The sequence below is a fragment of the Poecilia formosa genome, unplaced genomic scaffold (assembly GCF_000485575.1).
Source record: "Poecilia formosa unplaced genomic scaffold, Poecilia_formosa-5.1.2 Scaffold52, whole genome shotgun sequence".
Lineage (NCBI taxonomy): Eukaryota > Metazoa > Chordata > Actinopteri > Cyprinodontiformes > Poeciliidae > Poecilia > Poecilia formosa.
In genome coordinates, this window is record NW_006799991.1 from 2,003,620 (window position 1) to 2,026,983 (window position 23,364).

The 23,364-nt window shown below is 38.7% G+C and overlaps 3 protein-coding genes across 4 annotated transcripts; 1 reads left to right on the forward strand and 2 right to left on the reverse strand.

Moving 5' to 3' along the window:
• Nucleotides 1–312: 312 nt before the first annotated feature.
• Nucleotides 313–2,080, reverse strand: lsm7 (LSM7 homolog, U6 small nuclear RNA and mRNA degradation associated). 2 transcript variants are annotated; one of them, XM_007552738.1, is made up of 4 exons: nt 1,995–2,080; nt 1,657–1,747; nt 1,503–1,574; nt 313–782 (listed from the first exon to the last, which is right to left on the reverse strand). In XM_007552738.1, the coding sequence occupies exons 1-4, from the start codon at nt 1,998–2,000 to the stop codon at nt 640–642; spliced, it is 312 nt and encodes a 103-aa protein (XP_007552800.1). In that variant the 5' UTR covers nt 2,001–2,080; the 3' UTR covers nt 313–639. The 2 variants fall into 2 exon arrangements, with proteins under 2 accessions (XP_007552800.1, XP_007552799.1); XM_007552737.1 differs by lacking the exon at nt 1,995–2,080 and adding an exon at nt 1,876–1,988.
• Nucleotides 2,081–2,486: 406 nt separating this feature from the next.
• On the forward strand, nt 2,487–6,561 carry LOC103138563 (kelch-like protein 23). The gene is made up of 3 exons (XM_007552804.2): nt 2,487–3,517; nt 4,224–4,635; nt 4,756–6,561. Exons 1-3 carry the CDS (start codon nt 2,533–2,535, stop codon nt 5,057–5,059), a joined length of 1,701 nt encoding a protein of 566 aa, XP_007552866.1. The 5' UTR covers nt 2,487–2,532; the 3' UTR covers nt 5,060–6,561.
• On the reverse strand, nt 5,838–22,169 carry cers4a (ceramide synthase 4a). Its single transcript, XM_007552739.2, has 11 exons — nt 22,065–22,169; nt 20,087–20,263; nt 17,246–17,363; nt 14,434–14,552; nt 14,130–14,187; nt 13,981–14,031; nt 11,426–11,518; nt 11,034–11,162; nt 8,412–8,518; nt 7,413–7,569; nt 5,838–7,335 (listed from the first exon to the last, which is right to left on the reverse strand). Exons 1-11 carry the CDS (start codon nt 22,076–22,078, stop codon nt 7,120–7,122), a joined length of 1,239 nt encoding a protein of 412 aa, XP_007552801.1. The 5' UTR covers nt 22,079–22,169; the 3' UTR covers nt 5,838–7,119.
• Nucleotides 22,170–23,364: the final 1,195 nt, after the last annotated feature.

Below are 23,364 nucleotides of genomic sequence, written 5' to 3' on the forward strand. Positions count from 1 at the left end.
CCACTGACTTTAAACCTATGGAGGTTAAACAATGCAGGTGAGCTAAAGGTAGCTATTAAAGAAACCAGAGGTTCCACGTTACACAGCATTGACACAGTGATTAAAGCAAGAGCATCAAAGACCAGGTTACACATGCATGTACTTTAAATAGACCAACATCTTAGTTGTAACTTTTTATCCTTAAAATTAATAGTTACCACTTGAAATATTTCGCTATGTTTGAGATGCATGTTTACAAACAACTACTCATGCCTGAGCCTTGCTTTTCTGGTAAATATGTACAGAAAAAGTGACTTATAACACCCAGCAAAATTAGATTTTCCACTTTATTTTCTTATCAAAAACAAAGAATTATAAAAGATACTACAGACAAAAAAATAAAATTGTCACGTTAACACTTCCCAGACTTTTGGGGTCTTTACAAACAAAACTCTGCAACATTTGCACACTACATAAAAAGTAGAGGTGAAGTGCATCTGATTCATTTTGTGGCAGATTTTTAACTTAAGTCAACAGGTTTGTTTTATGAACTAGAACTGTCCTGTAATGGGTTAAAAATAAAAAAAAGAATGAAAACATGAACAAAAACAAAAACAAAAAAAAAATCACGTATGTGCCAGTAAGCAGCTAACGAGAGAGTTAGCCATCGTGCTGCTGTATGAAGGGGTTTGGTATGGCCTCCATGCCATCCTGAGGGCAGATCAGCACTACGGAGGTTCCTCTGCAGACCACCAGCCCCAGCTGCCGGGTGTCTTCTGTCAGCTTCAGCTGGTCATCTGGATCTACACACAGATTCACACCAAGTTAAGACTACAAGAATCAGATTGCAGTCAGACAAGTAGTTCTGTGTTCAACTTTGTATTAGAGTGTGCATTAAAAGAGGTTTATGACAAATATCAGATTTTAAAAGGTTTTTGGTCTTTTGAGGAGATTTCTTTTGCACAGAAGTAAGCAAATCAAGACAAAAACTCTCTTTTTTTGCATAAGGAGATCTGATATAATTAACTTGTTTCTCCAGGAATAGTAGTGGTCAATCCTGTCTAAAATAATAAACCTAACTTGCAGACAAATATTTGCAGACCTGCATTTTTCTTTTTATTATCTTAAAAAGAAAGTTTACTTTTAAATACGCACATTTTTCTGGTTAGCAACTTCGTTGTCCTCTTTATTTATAACCACAAATCACGTGACTTACACCAACACCTACTGACAACACTGAACTATTTTCCCAGCAAAACAGTCAAACAAAAAAAAACAAAAAACACGCATCACATGCATTATCCGTTAAGCAAAACCTAATATGTGTATGCATAAAACTTTACAACTGAAAAAGAGAGCTCTTCCTTTTTACAATGGCTGTATGTCAGATACTTTTTTTTGTCCTGGATGCAGAACTGAATACAAAGTAATGTTGGGCTGAGCAAGAGATGAAGTGTCAGCGGTCCACTGGTTATTTAAGCTCCTCTCATCGAGCTTTAAAGCTTTAAAACTTGTCCACGTACCTCGCATATACTCGATCGTGCCGTCCAGCACCAGGTTTAGCAGAGGATCAAATCCTTTCAGGACGCCGCTGGCTGAGAAGCAAAGAGATAACACTCAGCGTGTTCAATACCTGAATGAATCCCTTTAGCTCATTTACACCTATAAGCCACCTACCCTCTCTTCCTCCTTGGAACTTCACACGAATTGTCTTGTCGATGTATTTAGACAAGTCGAAGATGCTCTCCTTCTTCTTCTTTTCTTTGTCCTGCAGAAACCAAAGTTTGGCTGTGTTGTTTTTAAATCACAAAACGCTCACAGTCGGAATTTATTAGCATGAGCGTAGCTTGCTAACAGAGGTTATCATAAATGTAAACAAAACAGCTGTATAATTACACTGGAAAACCCGTTCTTCATCTCAACACGCTTGCAGGTTAGCAATCAATCCGATAATGTTTTGTAATTTGACATATTAAATAAATGTTAGAATGAAAGCAAACGTGCGACGAACTCACCGCCATGTTAGCTCCGTGACACGGAAGTTAAATCATGACTCCAGAAACGTAAGACCAATCAAATCGCTCACCGTCAGTGGATGACGTCATGAGACGTGTACGCAAAGAAATAAATCCGTGCCCATGTCTATGCTTGTATACTGTACATGTATTTTTAATTTACAACGTTTACTTTATTTTAATATCTATATTGAATAAAAAAAATATAATATGTTTCCTCTGACTTAAAAATGTTATTTTTCTAACAATAATTTTCACAATCAAATGTTAATATTTTGTGTTGCTCTCATTACGTTGGGCTATACCATATCAGAACAAAAACATACTTCCTCAATAACAAAAGGACATTTTAAACCAAACGACACATATATTTTATTTATTTATTTATTTATTTATTTTTTTATTCTACTGGTGGAGTGGGAGCTCTGCTCTTCTAGATCAGTCACAGGGCAGAGTCTATTTATAACCTTGACCTGAGAACCAGTTGGTGTGTTGGGTTGTGAAGTGGGACACAGATATTAGGCTTGGCTGTGTTGACATGGCTGGAAAAGCTGACTCTGAGCAGGAGTCTGAAAGCTGTCGACTGAATCCTCTCCCTCAACCAGAAAACAAAGTTGAGCCGGATGAATCTGCCCTCTGTGTTGAAGCCTCAGAGCCTGACACAATTCCTGACGCTACCTTGCAGGTGGAAGGAGAGAGCTTTTATGTCAGCCGACACCATCTGGCACTCCAGAGCCCTTACTTCAGGGCTCTGTTTTTTGGCTGTGGCGTGGAAAGCAACAAAAGGCATGTGGAGATCAAAGGGGTAGAGCTGCAGCACTTTAAGGTCTTGATGGAGTACAGCAAGACACACAGACTAGATCTGAAGAGAGAAAATGTTCTGGGAATCCTGGAAACGGCAGACTTCTTGCAGCTGGAGCGACCCAGGCTGCTGTGCTGCAAGTTCCTCGAGCGTGAGCTGCACCTCACCAACTGCTTGGGAATGATGGCCTATGCCTGGCAGCTGGGTTGTACTCAGCTATACACCGCGGCACGACAGGTGGCGCTCACACATTTTTCTGCAGTTTCCTCCCAAGAAGACTTCCTGTGCCTTTCAAAGGAGAGATTAGCGGACCTTCTTGCCAGCGATGACCTGGCCATCTTCAGAGATGATCAGGCCCTGGAGGCCACCATGCACTGGGTGTCATCTGACCCTAAGCGAGAGGAACATTTCCTGGAGCTGATTGAGCTGGTGCGACCCGAGTCTCTCTCTTTACCTTTCCTTTCTAAGCTTTTGACCCAAATGAAAAGTTCTGACCCCAGAGCCAGACTCATCAGCAAGCTCAATGAATATTTTCCACCTTCTTGGTCAGTGGGAAGGTCAGTGAGGAGAACCAGTGCCAGCGAGACTTTGTACATCCTGGGTGGACCTCATGATAAGGAAGAACAGGCTCTGTATCAGTTTCACCCTCAGAGTGGTAGATGGCAAAGCTGCTCACCTCTGCAGAGAAAGAACCTAACTCAGTACTCAGTCGCAGCAGTGGGTAATGTTTGTGTGATAAAATTGTAACGACTGTTGTCTTGTTGATGAGTACACAAAAATTAAGGCAGAATATTTATAAGATGTACAGCATCTTCCTTGGATCTGTGCCCTTGTAAATTTTTTTATCACACTGGAAACTTCAATGTATGTTATAGGTATTATTAAAGCAACACAAGGTTATGCATGATTATGAAGGGAAGGGATGATGATTGATGATTTTCTTACACTAATAACACTTTGTAGAATCTGCTTTGGCAACCTACCAGCTGCAATTCTTGTGAAGTACTGTACACACAGTGAATACAATTATTGCCTATTCTTCTTTGCAAATAACTAACATAAGTTTAACTTAACCTTAAATGACACATGGGTGAACTCTGTTTACTCCTTGGATAATTTCAGAAGAACATTTATGTGATTTTAAGTATTAGAGTAAAGAGAGTTGCATACAAAAGCAGGTTACAATTTGAAAACCATTTTACATTTTCCTTTCACGGCATAATCATACACTTCTTGGTGTTGGTTTATTTGATCAAATCCCAATAAAAGAAGCTGAAGTATTGGTTGTAAAGAGACAATATATAAAAATGTTCAAGGGGCACTGTTAAGAAATTGTTTTAATTCCTTTACATGAAATGTATAAAAGTGCATTACAGACTATTACTTTCTACTGGGATTTTTGTTGATGAATTTTCTAATTTTCTCAGGTGACAATGTAGTCGTCACAGGTGGCTACTTCCGGGACGTGCTGTGGTTCAGTGTGGACTGGGTCAGGATATACGAATGTGGGAACCAGCGCTGGCTGGATGGTCCGGCCATGCAGAAATCCAGACACAGTCACTGCTCCATTGGACTGGATTCAGCTGTGTATGTGCTGGGCGGCAGCATGGATGAAGGCCTCGTGGCTGACGTAGAGAGGCTGGTCCTGGGGTCAGAGGAGGGCTGGCAGGGGGTGAACCCCATGGTCAGGGCAGTGGAGAGGGCGGCCACAGCTGCTCTGGGAATGTGTATTTATGTTGCATGTGGTCTAGATGAGAACGGGGACGTGTATGCAGGAATTCAGAGATATGTGGTGAAGGAGGACCAGTGGGATGTAGTCTCCAATTCACCGTTTCCACGGTGAGTAAACTTGACTCCTCAGATTATGCTTCTCACATTTCTAAACTGAAATGATTGAAGAAGAATTATATTTCAAACAGGAAAGAAATGTTTTATTTTTATTTTTAAACTCTCTTTCAGGTACGACCTGGTTGCCACTGAGCTCAATGGTGCCCTCTACCTGTTTGGAGGCCAAGCCCTGCGTTTTGACATGGAGACTGATGAATGGACGATACTCGAAGAAGAGTGTTTGGAGAGAAAGTTTTTTTGTGGCTGTACCAACGTCAGTGGCCAGATCTATCTAGTCAGCGAGAGGAAAAGCAACAAAGCATCCCCAAACATGGTGCTGTTGGACCCGTACATAGACACTTGCATTCAGATAGAAGATGCCATACCCTGCCCTTTGCCCCTTAGAGGATGTGTCACCATGAGGATGGTCATATGATCTAATCTTGTTAAATAAAATGATACATCTGAAGTTTTTATTTTGTAAAACTGATCTAAAAGTGATTTATACTAAAGAATATTTCAAAAAATATTAATTCCCCTTTAATCCCTTTACATTCTGACAACAATAACTTCTATGCTTTTTATTGGAATTTTTTTGATAGACCAACATAAAACTGCAAATAGCTTGAAAGAAATTTGTACGCTGTTGTCAAAAACTTTAAAATCTGGTGACTTGGGCGTGTATTTTTATTCACCCCCAATCAATAAGTGTTAAAACAAACGTTCACTGCAATTAAAGCTTGTGGTCTTTTGGAGTATATGCATACCAATATTTTGCAATTCTTTGCAAAAATAGCTCAAGTTCACTCAGATTGGAAGAAGAATGTCTGTGAACAATAATTTTTACATCTTGCTGCAAGTTTCTAATTGGATTTGACTAGGATAACAGATAACAGAATACAAATACATGCAACCCTTTTCATGATTTACTTGCAAAAAAAGTTTGAAAAGACAATTATGTGGCAATGCAACGCCCTTTATGTTTAGTAAAGTTCATAAAAATAAATAGAAAAGAATAGCTTTTATATTTGGACAAATAAAAGCATTGTCTGACTTATTAAATACGGATCATTTATTAAACTTTTCAACAAGCCACTGAGTTAACAAAACGTCCATGTGCACTCACTACAGAACAGTCAAGAGTAACCGTTTATAAATGTATTAAAACAATAATTTAATAATATCCAATAAGATCTCAACGCATGTACACCATTCAGTGAATCAGCCCTTTTTATTTTAACCTCCCCTCTATAATATTTACACTGTACAACTTTCAGATACAGTAGAAAAGCAGCAGATGTGCCATGTGTGCACAGTGAAAGCAGCCAGTCATTTTAGAGAGCTCCAGTGAACGTATGAAAGTATGTCAGTGTTTGTCTGTGGCAGTGGAGACACCGGCTTGTGCACTTCACTGGATAAATGCATGCTTGGTTCTATCAGTAAGTTACTAATACCAAATGGAAACGCTTCTCTTCAACTGAGACCTTTAAACTGAGCAGCAAGTGTCTCCGAGTGGACGCGCTTTGTTATGATGTATGCAAGACATTTTGACCAGTCACATCACTCACAGTTGAATGTTTGTCCAGTAGAATTAAAAGCACCAGTACAAAGACTTCATTCATATGGTAAGTTAAGTTCATGTGGTTAGTGTAAAACCAGCAGCTTAAGGAACAAAGTAAAATGCCAGCTCAAACTACAACAGCAAACCCCAATGTTGCTTCCTTGACAATAAACCGCCGCCCCCACCAAAACAAAACAAAACAAAAAAAAAAAAAACAAGTATAGTTGAAGTAAACATCTTCAGAAGCAGTAACATTTTTGCAGTGTCATACATTCACAAAAAAATCCCTCTTGACAAGTATATGCGTTTTCTGAAACACCAGGGGGCGACATATGTCTAGTAAAGAAATAGGAACACAGAATTGAATCAAATATTACTAAAAATATGAACTTTAGAACTGCTATGGAACTTAGGTGGTTTCCAAAGAGCTTCCTGTCCTATGACCTGTATTTTATATTAAATATGTACAGATAACCACAAAGATGTGGAGGAGGATTAAAATAAAAAAAAACAATCCTTACATTTGTCCCATTTAAATATATACCTTAATAAACAACAATTATATTTCATATAAAACCTTCAGCGCTTCAAAAATAAAGAAAAAAGGGGTCTCTCTCTCGCCTTCAGATATTTACAAACAAGTTATTACAATAAAATGCAGAACATAAATACAAGATATGTACAAACTACAGTTAGATGTTAAATACATTTTACAGTTTCCTTGTTCTGACAGATTTATTAACTGATTGATTTTGTCTCCTGTAAGTCTCAGATTGGTTGTAAATCTCTACCATAATTCATGAATAGATTCTCTACTTTGTCACAAAAAAAATAGGATTGGGTCCTACCCTGGTCTGAAACGGTTAATGATCTATGTTGATACAAAGCAAAAGATTGAGTTTCTCTCCAGCGAGCAGGATGGGGGGGAAGGTCCACTATCTGGCTTTACGCAGCCTGATGTTTAGGTTCCTCTGGTTGGTCAGGTTGTTTAGGACACAGTTGTTTGCCAGGGATGTCAGCTTGGAGTTGATAGTCTCCTTCCTTTGCTTGTAGTTGCGCTCACCCTCTTTTCCTTCTGGCTCCTCTTCTTCTCCTTCTTCTTCATGTTCATCCACCTCGCTTTCCTCATCGCTGCGTTCGTCTCGCTCCACCTGCATGTAAAACGTAACGGCCATCAGCGTTTCTCCGCCCAGCACCTCCGTCACATTGCTGATTTAACGGCACTCACCTTGCCCGTGAAGACAAACTTGTACAACATGCGCAGAATGAGGTAGGCCCAGAAGATGTGCAGACCTTGCAGCACTAACAGCAGAACGTTGAAGAAATAATAACCGAAGAAAGGCTGGAAAAAGTCACGAGACAGCACCATGGTGGTGTGGACAATTCTGAAAAATCAGACACAATGTGAAGACACAGTCAGTGAGACAAAGTCTGACGTTTCACCACCTGAAATCTCACAATAAAAACCCCAAAATACAAATCTGTTACATTTAGTTTTACTTTTTACTATGTCAATGACTAATAAATAAATATATGTATTTAAAATGTAACATTTAAGTCTCTCACTTCAATTTCACTAACCATACTTATTTATGAAGGTTTGAAAAAAAGCCTAAGATATAATGTTTTTTTCTGATCTCAAACTGAACAATTGAGTATATTTATTTATAGATACAAATGTTTCATATTAGATATTGATCATTAAGAGTAGGTAAATTAGAAGATCTCTTATCTTTCCAATTTTGTAAAGAAACATAATGTGTTTATCATGTAGAAAAATAATGTTATTACATAAAATTTCCTAGACACTCTGATCAATTTTAAACATACATGTTCCAAAAACAATGTTTTTGTTACATTTATTTTATGCAAAAAAAATTGAGTGCTAATAAGTGCAGCTTTCAAAATTTTATTTGTGACTTCTACTTCTGGATATGGTATTTCTACGCCCAGAAAATAGATCTATTTCAATTATAGGTTTGATTTTAATCATGTTTTAATGCATGATTATGCTTTCGGATTAAAAGATACATTCACTATCATCATAAAACTCACATGATGGCTTACAGAAGTATTTGTTAATTAGTTGCATTACCTCTGAACATTTTAACTCTACATGTGTTACAACATCTGTTTAGTTCATGTTTTTTTTTCCATGTCAGCTCCGATATATTTTTTATGCCACAATTGACTTCACAGTAAAGGAAAAAGTGACATGCAGTCTTACCTGCAAGGAAAAACCACAAGTCTTGTAACCAGGAAAACAACAGCAAATACGACAAACAGCGAATCACATGTCGTTGTCCACACCGCATAATGAAACATCTTGGCAGACTAGAAGAAAAGAGAGCAGACAAATGTATTTTTACTTGTTAATTAATATAAAAGTCCAATTTTGTAGTAAAGTAAAAAGTAAGTCCAAGTTACTAAATTTATACTTAATTACTTTCTAAATTTATACTTAATTACTTTCTAAATTTATACTTAATTACTTTCTAAATTTATACTTAATTACTTTCTAAGTAATTAAATTAAGTTAACTACTTATTTTTACTTAATTTTAAAAGAATGAATTACAACTAGTCTCAGGGCGTGTTAACAACCATATAGAAGGAACAACTGAGGAAATATTATTTGTTCATGATACAGCATTTTGCACTGCAAAGGAATTAACTAGAAGTTAAACACTCGGCACATTGATCTTCAGATTGTTCTTTAGCGCTCCATTGCTTCGTATTGGAAAATAAACAAACACATGCTGACAAATTCTACTTAATCTGCAGACAAAACCCCTGACATTTCAGGGCAGTGATTCAGATGGTCTGTTGAGAATTTTCAAAGATTCACCACATGGATGAAAGCTGAAAAGAAGCTTGGCATTCACCGCTGAGAGTTGTCAAGATACCCAAGCGGCTACTTTCCAGCAATGCGGCTGCACTTCCTCTTGGCTCAGTTGTAGAAAATCTAATTGCTGACGGGAGGCGAGCCAATCATGAATCTTTCAACAAAAGCGCCTATTTCTGATCAGTCCTTTTCAAATGCAGATGCATGCACCTCCTTCAGTCTGACTACAAAACGAGCCAACTGAAACAAGGAAAGGGTGAACAAAAACAGAGTGGAGGACCGCTCAGGGTAAATCACTTGAATTTAACAAATCAGTAGATGCAAAAGTGCATAATCATAGAACTGAAGTTACTTAAGTAACAGCTAGGCATTTCTTCTTCTTTGACATACAAGCTTTGCGTAAGGGCGCGGTGAAGTGTATGCGAAGGCATCACCGGGGCGCCGCCCCCTCCAGACGGGGTTTTGACGCTCCCTCTGGTGCAGCGTCCCTATGCGTTGCATGCGCTGCATACCCACTTTTTGCGCCACTGAATAGATCATGGTGGCTGTGAAAAGTTGAAACCAGATATTTATCAAAACTGTATAAAAGACACATAAACTTTTTTTCCTTATCATTGCCTGACAGTGAATTTAAATGCTTCCTGTCAGTTAAGATTAATATGTTTATTTCCATTAGTTGTACTCTGGATTAATAAGAAAAAACACTTCTTAGGGAATATTTTTCTTAATTTAGTCGTTTATATACGTTGCATAAATATTTAGTAACATTGCCGTTAAACCATATGACTCAGGTTAGTCTAATTTTGACCGATTCCTCCAGAGCTGGTGTAAATCGGGTTGTAGTGCAGCCAGATTTACAATAAGACTGAGATGAAAAGTTGACGTTATCATACTTAAGGAACTTTATAACTAATTTCTCAGTGTGCTTCAAGTCATGGTCCATTTGGAAAACCCATTTGTTCCTAACCTGGAACTATAACATGGAGAAATTGCTTCAATGTTTCTTCATAGTGCCAACTACTTTGGGAAGTGCACCAGTTTCTCCTACAGCAAAACAGCAACACAACACGTCACAGTCGCTTGAGTACTTCACAACTGGGCGATGTTCTCAGGTTTGCAAAATTTCCCCTTTTTTGCCCAAATTGGAACAAAGATCTTAAAAGTCAAGTTCATCCGACCTCAGAACATGTATTCAAAAACTAAGATATTGTCCATATTAAAGCAATTACAAACTATAATCTGACTTTTTATGTTGGTTTTGGAGTGCTGGCTTCTTCATCCCTAAGTGGACTTTCAATCCAGATGGGTATAGTATTTATTTCACTGTGGATATTTATAGCTTTTAACAGCTTCAACCAATAGCTGAATTGTTTCATGCAAAGTAATCTTAGAATGTTTCTGATTTAAAATGTTTAGTTTGATTTAATGTCAGAAAATAAGAAAGACTTCATATGTCTTTAAATACAGTTTATGTAGATGTGGAGTTTCAACTGTAAATCCTTTCAGGACCACGGACCATGTAATAATGCCCGAGGTAATGTAACTAGTTTTACATCTTTTCTCAGCTCAGATATTACAATGGCACCTGGATTATTTAGATGTTATCAGCGCCAAGTGACTTTATCAAAACCAGCCATTTGAAACCAAGGACAAAGTCTTGTTGACAGCGGCAGGTTATAATTCTTTCAACAAATCCCTTAACCATACCAAAATAATGTTTATATTATACACAGGGGCTTTTTAGGACTTTTTTGTTTGCAAAGTCTTTTCATAATGTCTTAAAACAACAAGGAAACTTTAGCAAAAAGTACACAAGAAAACTTTCCTGTGATCTCTGTGAAGGTAATGAACTGCCAATCAAGTGACTGCACTTGCATTTTTTTTAATGCTTCCTTTCCTTTTGCTCCACCTCAGACAGGTATCTGTGTTGAGATGTAGATAAAATCTGACTGTAGGTGCTAGTGAAAGGCTTGGCTACCGCTCTGAGCTGTGTGTGGCGTTTTACCTCCAGCAGGAAGTCGGACGAATCATGCACCAGCATCACTAGCGTGCCAACCCTCACATAGTTGGCGGCGTAGGAGAAACCGATAAGAAATATGGTGGCGATGTGATGAACCACCTGCTCCTTGAAATCCTGAAACACGTGCACAGAAAATATTATAAATGAAAGTTCTAATGTGAAGTTATTGATGCAGAAAAGTGCAGAAAAATGATACATTATTTCAAAACAACAGTTTGAAAAGTGGTCAATAAGACAAACATTTCTACTAAACAAAAGTAAAATACATTTTTCAAGTGTGGAATTAGATGAGCAGGAAGTGTGACAGTAAGACAAAAAGCTAAATATATGTGCTTTCATTGCGTACAGGTGAAAGTGCTGTTGGGTCAGGCTCTTACTTTACGCTTGACATCCACAGAAACACTGAGCAGCAGGGACAAATAGAAACTCAGCTCCAAGATGTAATACCAGTAGTGAGCGTCCGCCACAGGCTGAAGAATGAGAGGAAGAGCTTCACAATGTGCAAACATTTACATTCACAGAGCCTTTCAGCTTTATCTGCCCAGTCAGAGGAACTTCATAGTGTGCAAAGGCATTCACACCCCTTGAACTTTTTCACATTCGGTTGACGTCACAGCCAAAAATATTTCATCAGAATTTAATGTGTTTGACCAACAAAAAGTAGAACATATTTGTGAAATGGAAGGGAAACAAAAAAAATGTTTTCCCTTTCCCACTGCATGACACTGCCACCAACATGTGTGACAGTGAGAATAGTGTGAACAATTTGATGTGTAGTGTTGATGTTTCACCATATATTGTAAATTTGGTTTCATCTGAATAGAAGACCTTCTCCTTCAGGTTTGCTGCCTGAATATGTTTTCAAGGCACTGGGCATGCAGCAGCAAAACAAATGCACTTTCTCAACAAAGCAATTTAGACAGAATCTAAATAGCTGAGAGTGGAGAATGGGGTAAATAGGACACCCAGGAACAACAGATTTTAAGAGGAGGAAACATTAATTGCCCATTTGGGACTCAAGTAAAAATAAATCTGAATCTGAATCTGAGTAGACATAAAACATACAGAAAAATCAAAACACTTCTTGCTCTGATGTAAGAGATTTATCAACATTATTCCCGTTGTGCGCAGAACAAGAGGACGTGTTTCATTCAAAGGAAATTGTGGCGCACTATCTCAAGTAAAAAAAAAAAAAAACTTGCACAGCATTCAACACGGAGTGTTTGCAGAAACACAATAGTAGGAAGCGAATGGGAACATTCAATCCTCAGAACACATTCTTTATCGCCAAAGAGGGTTCGGACAACTCAGTGCAGCGCAGTGTGGAGCAGCGTGGCCTGAAGTCTGAACTAAAGATACAGAAAGCTGTGACTTTTTCTTTTCTACTGCTTTCTATTCAAGGTCATGAACCCATGAAGAAGGGCGGACTCCAGGAAGGAATGGCGACATGCGTGCATACCGAGCTGTCATCGCTCCACAGATATTAGCTTTAAAACAGTTTAAGGGAGTCTAGACGTAGGAAAGCAGGTTGACGCTGAAGGAGGGGAAGGAATTTTGATAAAAGTCAGGAGGAAGATGTGTGCTAACCTGTTATATGTGCAAAACGTTGCATTGTTGGATCTCTAAGACCAATAACTACATGTAAAATTATGACTATTTCTTCTGAAGTCACTTAGTAAAAAAAGTTTATTACATTTGTTAGTTTGATGGTAAAACTGCTCCTCAAAGATTTTAGATAGACAGAAAAAGCAAAAATGTTAGTTTTACTCTTTAATCAAAATAAAAGTTACTACAACCAATCAGTTTGATTTTATTAAATAGAAGTATATGTTTGAGCAAAAGATTGCTACATTTTCTGTCACGTTAATTCTGTATTGCACAGGCACATTATCCAAGACAATGTTGTACTGTTGTTTTTTTCAGCTGCTCCCTGCAGCGATTGCTCCAACAGATCATTTTCCACCATCTCACTGTGTCCCACATCAGTCCTCTACTTGTCCTCTTTCCACATGTTCAGGAACTGTCTCTGTAAACTTCTGCTATTCCTCTTCCTTTGCAGTTTCTATTTAAACCCATCTGTTCAATAAATCCATTGATCTTCCTCTGCACATCCCACAACCGTCTCAGCCTTTTCTAACGTCACTGAACTGATCTGTCCATTTTAGTTCCTGTCTTAGCATTTTCAGCTCTGCCCCCTCCTGCTTCACACTCTTCTTTAGCTGCACCGCCTCCAAGTTATATGTCATAATGGTTTTCTTTCCACACTACAAATCTCCTCTAATGCATGTCTCTAACCCCTCCGACCTGCTTCTGTGTCCTCGTCTCCACAGTGAAAAATGCTTTGGATGGAACTTTAAACTCATCTCCTCTCACCACATGTACTAACTAAAGCTTAACTTTAGCTCCCCCTTTATCAGTTCGGTTTATTTATATACACTCAGTTCATAACAAATGTCGTACCCAGGCATATTATAAGACAGACGTGTCCTATTCCTACCATATATTCAGATCATTCCAACAAAGTTCAATCGTACTGTATCCTTCCCCATTACACGCAGTAACAAGGTGCTTTCTGTTTATTCTATAAACCATAATGCAACATATTTTAGACATTTTCTTTAAAATGTTGTAATCAATGAAAATGAATATTTAATTGACGGTTACAATAACAATAAGTGGACCGACCCTAAATAAAAGCTGGACCGGCACCATCATCACTCACACAGTTGGTGTCTTGCTCTCGTACAACAACGCTGACCATTAGAACCAAGTCACTCTCCTCATGCAGCTTATTCATAGCCGCTAGGATTACATTTTACTCTAAATAGTCTGCCGAGTTATAGTTTTTAACAAATCACATTATATTTGACACAGTGCTGCAGAAAATATGTCAAATGCAAAACTTCTATGCATAACAATGTGTCCTGCTCACCTGTTTGGGATATCCCCTCCAGCACTCTTTGTGATCCCAAAACCAGGGAGTCTGGCAGAACCAGGAAACATTCATTCAATACAACTCTAAAGGTAGTACAAAGTTAAAGAATACATAATTGCCACTTAAAAATAGGCTGACAAACTTACATCAATCAGTGAGCCGAGTCCGGCGGCGAAGGAGACGAGGTAGAACGCAAACCGCCAGCTGCACACATTGATAATCATCTCTTAGAGGTTTAAACATTTCCATCCAATTGAAAAAAACTGATGGAAAAGTTTACACTTTGTGACACTGAGTCTGCAATATTACAATTTAAAACACATCAACAACAAGAAAAAGAAATACAATGGAAATCCTACAGACAATGAAAAACCCTAAACTTAAGGAGCTCCAGATGCTTAGCTGGTTATTTCACTCATTGAATCAAGGAAAAGAAAAAGAGTGACTCACGATGCCTCACAGAACTTCTTTGTGTTGCTGGGCTTGTCCTGGTTCCTTCTGTGTCTGAACCAGGTTTGAATCTTTCTTTGAGAGAGTCCACACTGCCTGCCCAAGCTCACAACTTGACTCTAAACACACACAAAGAGCCAGTTTAACACAACGTTTCATTTTTCAACTTAATCTACGCACTTCTAGCCTCTTAGCGCTCCAGCTAACAGTTGTGCTACTTAACAGTTAGAGTAAAAGGTCTAAATATTTGTTATTATTACAAACTTTTATTCAGAATTTACAACAGATATTTCTACAGTGGCCAGACTCCAACAGGGATCAACTTATTGGATGGATGAATTTTCTCTTTTTTATAGTCATCCAGACTTTTCCAGCCTGCACTAGTTTGATCCCTTTAATCATTTCAAAGTGGAGCATCCCTAAAGAGTTTACATTCAGAAGTGCTGAATGTAAACATTTGTGCTCTGCTGAGTCAGAAACGAGAGTGGCTCACAGCGCTGTCAGAGTGATGACGCCTCCCTCTCCTTTTCTACACCCTGATACTTTGCACCAGCTTCTGTTACAGCTGAAAGGTCTGAGCAGGGTGAAACTTAATTACAAAGGTTAAGAGATGTTATTCTCAGTTAAAGCAGAAAGGGCACTACATTTGTCTTGTTTAAATGGACTATTTCTTTTTTTTTTTTTTTTACATCTGCTGTCACAACTTGTAATATAAAACAATTTGGAAGTTAGGTATCTCTTAAAAGAATGCTTTTTAAGAAATATGTTTATTGTAGAGTGCAGGCAGAAATGAAAATGACAGAACAACAAAAATCCGCTGCTTGCTCAGCAGCACACAGGAAAACAAAAGGATTGCAAATAGGTCAGGATATAATTTGATTGTTTGTGGCTGGACAAACTGCAGACATGTTTTCATGTACCCAAATACGCGGCAGACAGGGCTGGGAAAAATCCCAATTTATGGGTCAAGTCATGTCTTGTTCTGGAAATTCACAGCTGTGCTTGTTAGGACAGGAACAGCGGTGCTGGTATTACACCTGTTCCTGAAACACGTGGAGAATTTCCTTGTGAAACACACACACCTTCGTTAAAAAAATGAATCGATGCTGTCAATTTATTGCATTGATAATATTTTCAATACTTAACATCTCTGTTAGCAAAATGCACAGCCAGTCTGGCACTCTAAATGTTTAAAGACACAGCCAGATTCAGCTCTGAAAAGCGTTCCTTTCTTTCGAGTAGAGGAACAAACGTTACGTAGTTCCCAATAGAACCTCATTCCATGTTTGAGTCATATTGAAAATACTGATTTTCCCTGAGAAACTTCCGCATGTCAGCTGCTCCCTCTTCAGAAACAAGGAAACACAAAGCTTACAAGTGAGGCAACCATGCATCAACGTTCACATCACATGTCTCTATTTGCTAATTGCTGCCACCGCCATCAAATTTCAGTTCAAACGTCACCGTGTGCACTCCGTCAGTCTTGTAAAAGAAGATGATCCATTATGTCAGATTAATTTACTTAAAAAATGTCTTAACAGGTTTAACAGGTAGAAGAGGCCTGGGAAAAATTCCCTTTAACATTTGCATCTTGTCCACAGCAACTACTGTTCAACAGAAATCTTTTTTCTGACCGTCTTACTTCTGTTCTTTGTCTTAAAAGTGCAACCTTTTAGTTAATTATTTGGTATAATTAGCAATTAAAAGGCTAGAACTATTTAAAATAGGGCTTTCTGCTGTTGCATTGCTGCTATGTGGCACAGTTGGCATACTTTGCAGCAAGAAGGTTCTAGATTCAAATCCCAGCCTTGGGGTCTTTTTGCATGGCGTTTGCATGTTCTCGTCCATGCGCTGGCTCTCTCCAGGTACTTTGGCTTTATCCCACAGTCAAAAACATCACTGTTCGATGATATTGTTTTCTAAAAATTGCTGTCAGGTGTGAGTGTGTGTTTGCATGATTATTTGTCCTGTGTGTGTCCGTGTTCATAGACTGCAGGGTTTCCCCCAGAAAACCTGCTACGCCCAGTGTTCATGGCAGTCATCCAGCCACCCACTGTGTTTTTGAGTTAAAAATATTTGAAAGAAATTGGGAAGTATCATTTCATAGCTATGCATTTTTGGAAGACTGGGAGATCAATACCTAAACACCAACGTCTTTAAAAAAGGCAATTATATAAAAAAAAAAATACTAATAAATGAACAATGCTAAGCCTGGTGGGAGCACAAGTAAAACCTGGTGGCCCACCAGGCTTATAATAGACTGGGGGAATCCCTGGACTGACAACTTGTCCAGGGTGCACACTGCCTCTTGTCCACTGACCCCAGGAAATAGGCAATTTTTCATTCTCGAGCTGCGCTTCAATTGCAAATGTGCCCATAACTTTGTCAATATTCTGCTAATGTTGAAAAAACAAAAATTTGGAACGGTGGTGTTTCCATTAAGCAAGAAACACAATTAAAATCACATGTGAATAAGTTCGTTCACACAATGTCATTAAAAAACATGCAGCGCCATCGTCCTCCAGCCGCATCCTGTCATTCTCTTCATCTCTCCTGGCGGTAACATCCAGTTGTTAACCAAACGACTCGTCTGATGAGAAAAGTGTTTCCATTGCAGTTTTGCAAAAAACACAAATTTTGTTACAGCCGAAAAACCACCCCATCCGCATGTCCACACCCAGAACAGTGGACATGCTTTCTGATATGAGATGACGGTTTGGGATTTCTCCCACCTGGATGCTCCAGCATGGCTTATTGTTTTTTGTGCTTTGTAAAGTGGAGAGAATGAATCAGGAGGAAGAGGAGTACAAACCTGTGATGGTTGCCGACTGACGTGTTCGTAGAAGGCCTCCAGCTTTGGGATAGGAGGAGCTCGAATCCGAATCCGATCCTTCACACCTAAACACTTGCTAAAAGGAATGGCGATGATTCTGAGGACAGAAAACAGAAAATCATTTTTTTAATATATTGTAAAACTTAATGCACAACAAAGAAGACAATTTTTGGATAAGCTGTAACTCAGACATGACCAATGAGAGCCATCAGCCACACCAGCTGCCCAGTGTGGATCTGCGATACACTACAGAGCAGGGAAACATGATAGCTTATTATGCAACTCCTGACAGCTTGTGGAGCTGTGCCCATCGGTGTATTGCGACATTTGGCAAGATAGCCTTAGTAATTAGCTGATATGGCATCGAGAGATGCCGTATCAGCATCTCAACACGTCCACTTGTTCTGAACGCGTTTGTGAGTGCATGAGTAGGTCAGAGAGAATCAGAGAGATAAGACAAGCAAGAAGAACAATGAGAGTTTCTGAGAAGGAGCGAGATGTTTTGACAAATAGCCGTCTCTGTGCACAGTTCGGCAGTATAATCACATGTGTAACTCTATCTCAGAGATAATCATCACAAAGCGAGGATGAAGGGACAGATCAGGGAGAGAATGAGAAGGTCGGCTTGGCTTTGTGCGGAGCCGCACGGTCTCAGATTACAGGAGCACATAACAAACACACAGACATGTGGTAAGCTCAAGACAGAAAACAGCTGCAGCCTGAGAAGATCGAATGAAGAACCTCCTCATCCATCATGCTACACAGGGACTAAAACAACCCAGATGCCCGTCACAACCAAAACAGACGCACACCCACACACGCACGAGCTGGTAGCAATATACTTCTGCCCTCCTGTTACCCATGCAAAGCTAATGTTACTATCCTCTGATATTAAATACCCTATGAAGGTTCAGCTGAAGGCAGAGTGCAACAGCATGCCACATTTCACTTCAGGCAGTTCAGATCATGAGGCAGCTGATTAGAAAAAGCATTCAAAAAACGTTACTCCTATCTGATCGACTCTCACGTGCGTCAGCATCTAGTCGCTTTCACACTTGACCCCAGAAGGTTTCAGTATGACCTGCCGCAACAAACTTATTTATCTTTCTGTCCAGTCAGTATTTTCATCACAATAAACTTAATTGGGTAAATTGTTATTTTTGAAGAGAGGTATTGCTAAAACATTGCAAGAAGCGAATATCTAACCTGCAGCATAACTTTGGGTGTCAGCATTTTGTAGTGTAGCGGTACACAAAGACTAAAGTTAATGGTTAACCAGGGAGGCCAAGACCAAAGCAGATTTCTATCATCTTAAAACAACAGAAATCACAAAAAAAAATCTCTGAGGTTTATGCAAACACTATTTTATGATATTTTGAACTATCATCAAGTTTGCACTGAGCGGTTATTTTACCAGAGGCCGGCGGGTATTTGCATGCAAAGTGCAGGATGGAAACACATACAGAGTTTAAAACATGTTGAAGCATTTCCAGACAGACTATCTATCTGATACAAAAGTAAAACACTGTAAAGTAAATGTTTAAGTAAATACTATTTATTGATTTTTACACTGCCTGGATTCTGTTAGCTTTTAGCCACTGAGGGGAATGAAGGGGCCACATTAGTTGTCAGGAGGAATTTGGCACAATAAACTTTGAATGATGGGAAACAGCACATATGTAAAGGCAGGAGTTGTGCCACCATGACACAGGACTGTCCATAGAGATTATGGATGCAAAATTATGGTTAGCATTTCCAGAAATAGCAGTGATTTATTGTTTCAGGTTGGTGGAAGCTCGCTTTTGGTCTTGGCCCTAATTGAACCAAACATCATCATTAAACAACAAGAGGGTTCTCTACCCCACAAATTACATAAATTGCCTACAACATTTTAGGATGACCTACATTAAAAAACAAAAACTATAACTTAAGCTTTTAGGTCTTGACCATAAACACAGGAAGACGACTGGAAGGCCATCTTCTTTCAAACCATCCATACTTCATGCACGTCACCGCATCTCTCATCTGATCTGCTAAAGTTCATGTTGTTAAGAGTTTAATATATTATTTCGTAATCATTCTTACTGTATAGCGTCTCTCTGTAATGCTTCTGATCAACAGACTAACTCTCAGCTGAGACCAAAGTGCCAACCTCTTAAACCAAAGCCAGACTGCATTACAAAGCATGATGATAGACATGAATGGAGCCTGTGGTAAACCTGTGGAATGGACGGACGGCCACAAGAATTTAAAAGATCCATCAGTATCCATTCTGTTCCAATGCAGGCATAATAAAAAGGGACATCTTTTATGTAATGTAATGTACTTTAAAAATAAAAGAAATTAACATGTTGAATACTTTTGAAAGGGATTATATGAGTAACTGACATTACTCATATAATAAAAAGTGAAAAACTACAGTTTGTAATGTATTAATCTAAACCTGAAGATGCAGCTGACCACCTGGTGACTGGAAAAGTTTTTAGACTTTTACCTGGAAGTCTCCATAGGGATCAGTGAGAAGCTCTAAAGGTACTTGGACCTACATTAAACCACAGTCACTTCCTGTATTCTCTAAGAAGCTGCATAGGCATTTTCAGTAGACATCATCAGCTATCTTTAGCTTTAGTAAAAACTTCTCCTACTAAAGCAACATTCATAGAATGCATCCACGCCCTGTTTTATATATCGTGAATGAGAAGACATGGCTAACTGCTGTAAGCCTAACCCATCCATCTTCATGACACATACCTAACATCAATTTAAATTCACAAGCACAAGTGCTGACATCCTAAAGGCTTAGCAATAGTGATATCTCACCTTTCAAATACATATCTTAAGGCTATAAAGGCAAAGGCCAGTGGCAACGTGATGAGGAGATCCCTGGGCATAGGAAAACGGCCGTCCTCATCCTTCATCTCGATGTCCTGCCAGCGGATGCCAGGAGGAAGCCAGTACTGCTCCTGCCATAGCCACTCGTTCAACATGGCCACCATCCTGAGAAGAGGAGAAGAAGGAGATGCTTTTGAACAAGAGAGCTTCTGGACTTCCAAAAGATATTCCTAATTAGGGCAATAAATCAATAACAAGATCTATTGCGATAGAGATGTAATCAATATCAATTGATGGTATGTCTGATAGAATGTTCAATAATCCATGGAATATTCACTTGAACTCTAAACCAGAACTGCAAGGCATTCTGGTCCATGTAGGCAGAGGAAAGGTTCTAGCTGCTCAACCTTTTACAGCCAGATAAGCAAAGTTGGTGGCAGCAACTAACTCACTCTTTGGTTACCTGGCAATAACCTGTTTATTGGTAACAGGAGTAACTTGCACAGCACCAGTTTCAGGTTTGCCTCATAACTGCTTAAAACTAAACAGCACTGAGTGAAAACTGTGGATAGAGGGGAAAGGTCATACCACCAGTTTGGCAGTATTTCAGATATTGAAAACAAAAACACTAATCAATAATTATTGATATTGACAATTATTGATATCACCTGAAATGCTTATATCATGATAGGTTTTTCAACCATATCATCCAGTCCTACTACTCATTCAAATATTAACATTTCTTTGATGGTAACAATACTTTTTAAAGAACATAATTCACACCATTGGTCGTTTTACCTGATTTGGATTTTTATACATGTATTTTATCTAAGGAGCCTCTCCCTCCCCCCTCCCCCAACACACACACCACACACACCACACACACCTATGAAGGATGAACAGTAAAGTTTATTGGAAATAAACCCCACACACACGCGCACCCACACACACACACACGTAAGCTACAAAACACTCCATAAAAACCAAGCTCTTACAACCGTTTGTAACTAAAAATAAAGTTCACCACTAAAAATATTGAATTCAAAAACTGCATCCTAGCATTTGATTACAATAAAACAAATTCACAATTTCAACCAATCCATATGAGAAATATCCTTATTTGTGCCTCTATCAATGACAAAATACAACCGTAAGGTTTGTATCACTAAATATATAAATTATAATTCAAAAACTATACCCTATGTTTGCATGCAATAAAACAAGTTCACATTCACCCTTATTTACAAAATAAACATACCTTGTGCCTATAGTAATTGGGCTGCTAATGACAAGATACATTTTAAAAACACAATTTATTCTGTTCCTTTTTGTCGTTAAGCTGCAATTTTATTAGATATGCAGCGGAAGTTGTCTTATCAAAATCAAAGTATCAAATCAAAAACCGGAAGTCAACCATGTATCATACAAATAAAACGAAGTAAAGGCAACACGCATTGTAAAGGTGATACAACAAACAAGGAGCTTAATTTGGAATTATTTACACGACGATTTTTGAAATTTACACAAAAATATTTTGTACTAACTCCCTCTGAGGGGGCGAGATTTAGCGACTGTGACAAACCCGTCCTCCACAAATTTCTGCATCTCATCACATCCTTCACTCCTCCGGCCTGTAATGGGCTGCAGCCTGTGGTTTGGGTTCAAAAGCTGATCCCTAACAGGATTCATACTGAGCGGGTTGCTGCCGCGCATTCTGCACACAAAGCACGACGCAAAGACAGCAGATCAACGTCAGCAAAACTGGAGCGTCTAATGCCGAAACAAGTGCATCAGTTAAAGGATTAAAGCAGCAAAGCTCCTCGGCGCACAGAGAGACGCCCATCCCTCTCATCACTGTTACATCCACCGCCACTAATGACATTTCTCCAACCACGTTTTTTAATCTAAATTATGTTCCAAGAGATTGCAGCATTACGTAGCAGGAAAAAAAAAATGTTGCGCTCACCTGTTCAGGCTCATGATGTGCTGAGGATGAGAAACGAACAGAGGCAAGTGGGTGAGGATGAGGAGGAGCTTGTTTTTACGCCCCCTGCGTCTGCGGAGGGCGGGGAGAGACACGCTGTGTCATCATCAACACTTTATCATCAGCTCTACGGCTTTGACGTTTCGCCACCGTGCGTAAAACCAACAAGCCGCTGACATTACATACCAGCCAAAACATGCCCCACATTCTCATCCCAATGTCAATTGCCTTGCAGAATGCTAGAAATAATGATTTAGATACAGTGCCTCGCAAAAGCATGGCTACTCTGTACAGCTCTTTGATTACATGTGTATTACATCCGGGTTTTATGTACCGTAACCAATCATGCACAACCAATAGTGTATGACTGTGGAGAGGTTTTTTTTTTGTTTTTGTTTTCGAAAATTAAAATATGTGTTCTCTCCAAGTCAATACTTTCAAGAATTGCTTTTCACTGCAATTCAGTTCAAATTCAAAATTAAAATTCACAAACACTTTATTGATGTAAAAGAGAAAAACGTCGCCATAACTCATAATTAAAGATTTATTGTGGAGCTATTTGAAAATGTCAGCCTTAATCTTCAGAAACTGAAATTTTCTCCGTTCCCTTTTGCAGATGCTTAGCCAGATTGGATCAAGATTTCCTGAAAACCTACGATTTTATAGTCTTGCTCCAGATTTTGTGTTTCGGTCTTGACTTGGCCATTCTAAACGTGAATATTTGAACTACTGCAGATTTGAAAATTTGTGCTTCTTTGATTTTTCTTTGTTATTACTATCTTTACCTATGTACAATGCCTGTTTTGTATTTAAAGATGTATGCATGTGGATGGTTGATTGATGCTTAGTTGTTTATTTTATAGTGAGTTGACTGGAGAGAATAAATGGACTAAGATGTTTATCTTGAAAAAGTCCTTTTCATTCAAACCTTTTGTTTATGTCAACATGTGACATGTCCATTTTGAAACTGGAAATGAATGAAATAAACAAATGAGTAAATGAGCAGCACTGAACAAATCTGCTGATGCCTTTGACCGACTACTCTTGTTTTTCTTAAGTAAAAATAACTTCTGCTCTACCCACATTAAGTGTCGGTACAGTCATAATGTTCAGTATGACAAGAGAAGGGGAAATCATTTAATCTCCCAAATCATCTGCTGTCATGCATGATGGTGCACTCGCAATTTTTTCACAGTCATATCAAAATAAACATCATAAGGAAGTATACCTCTAATAGGTTTCAGGAATGAACTCTGCAGTCAACCTTCTGTTTCACTGCAAA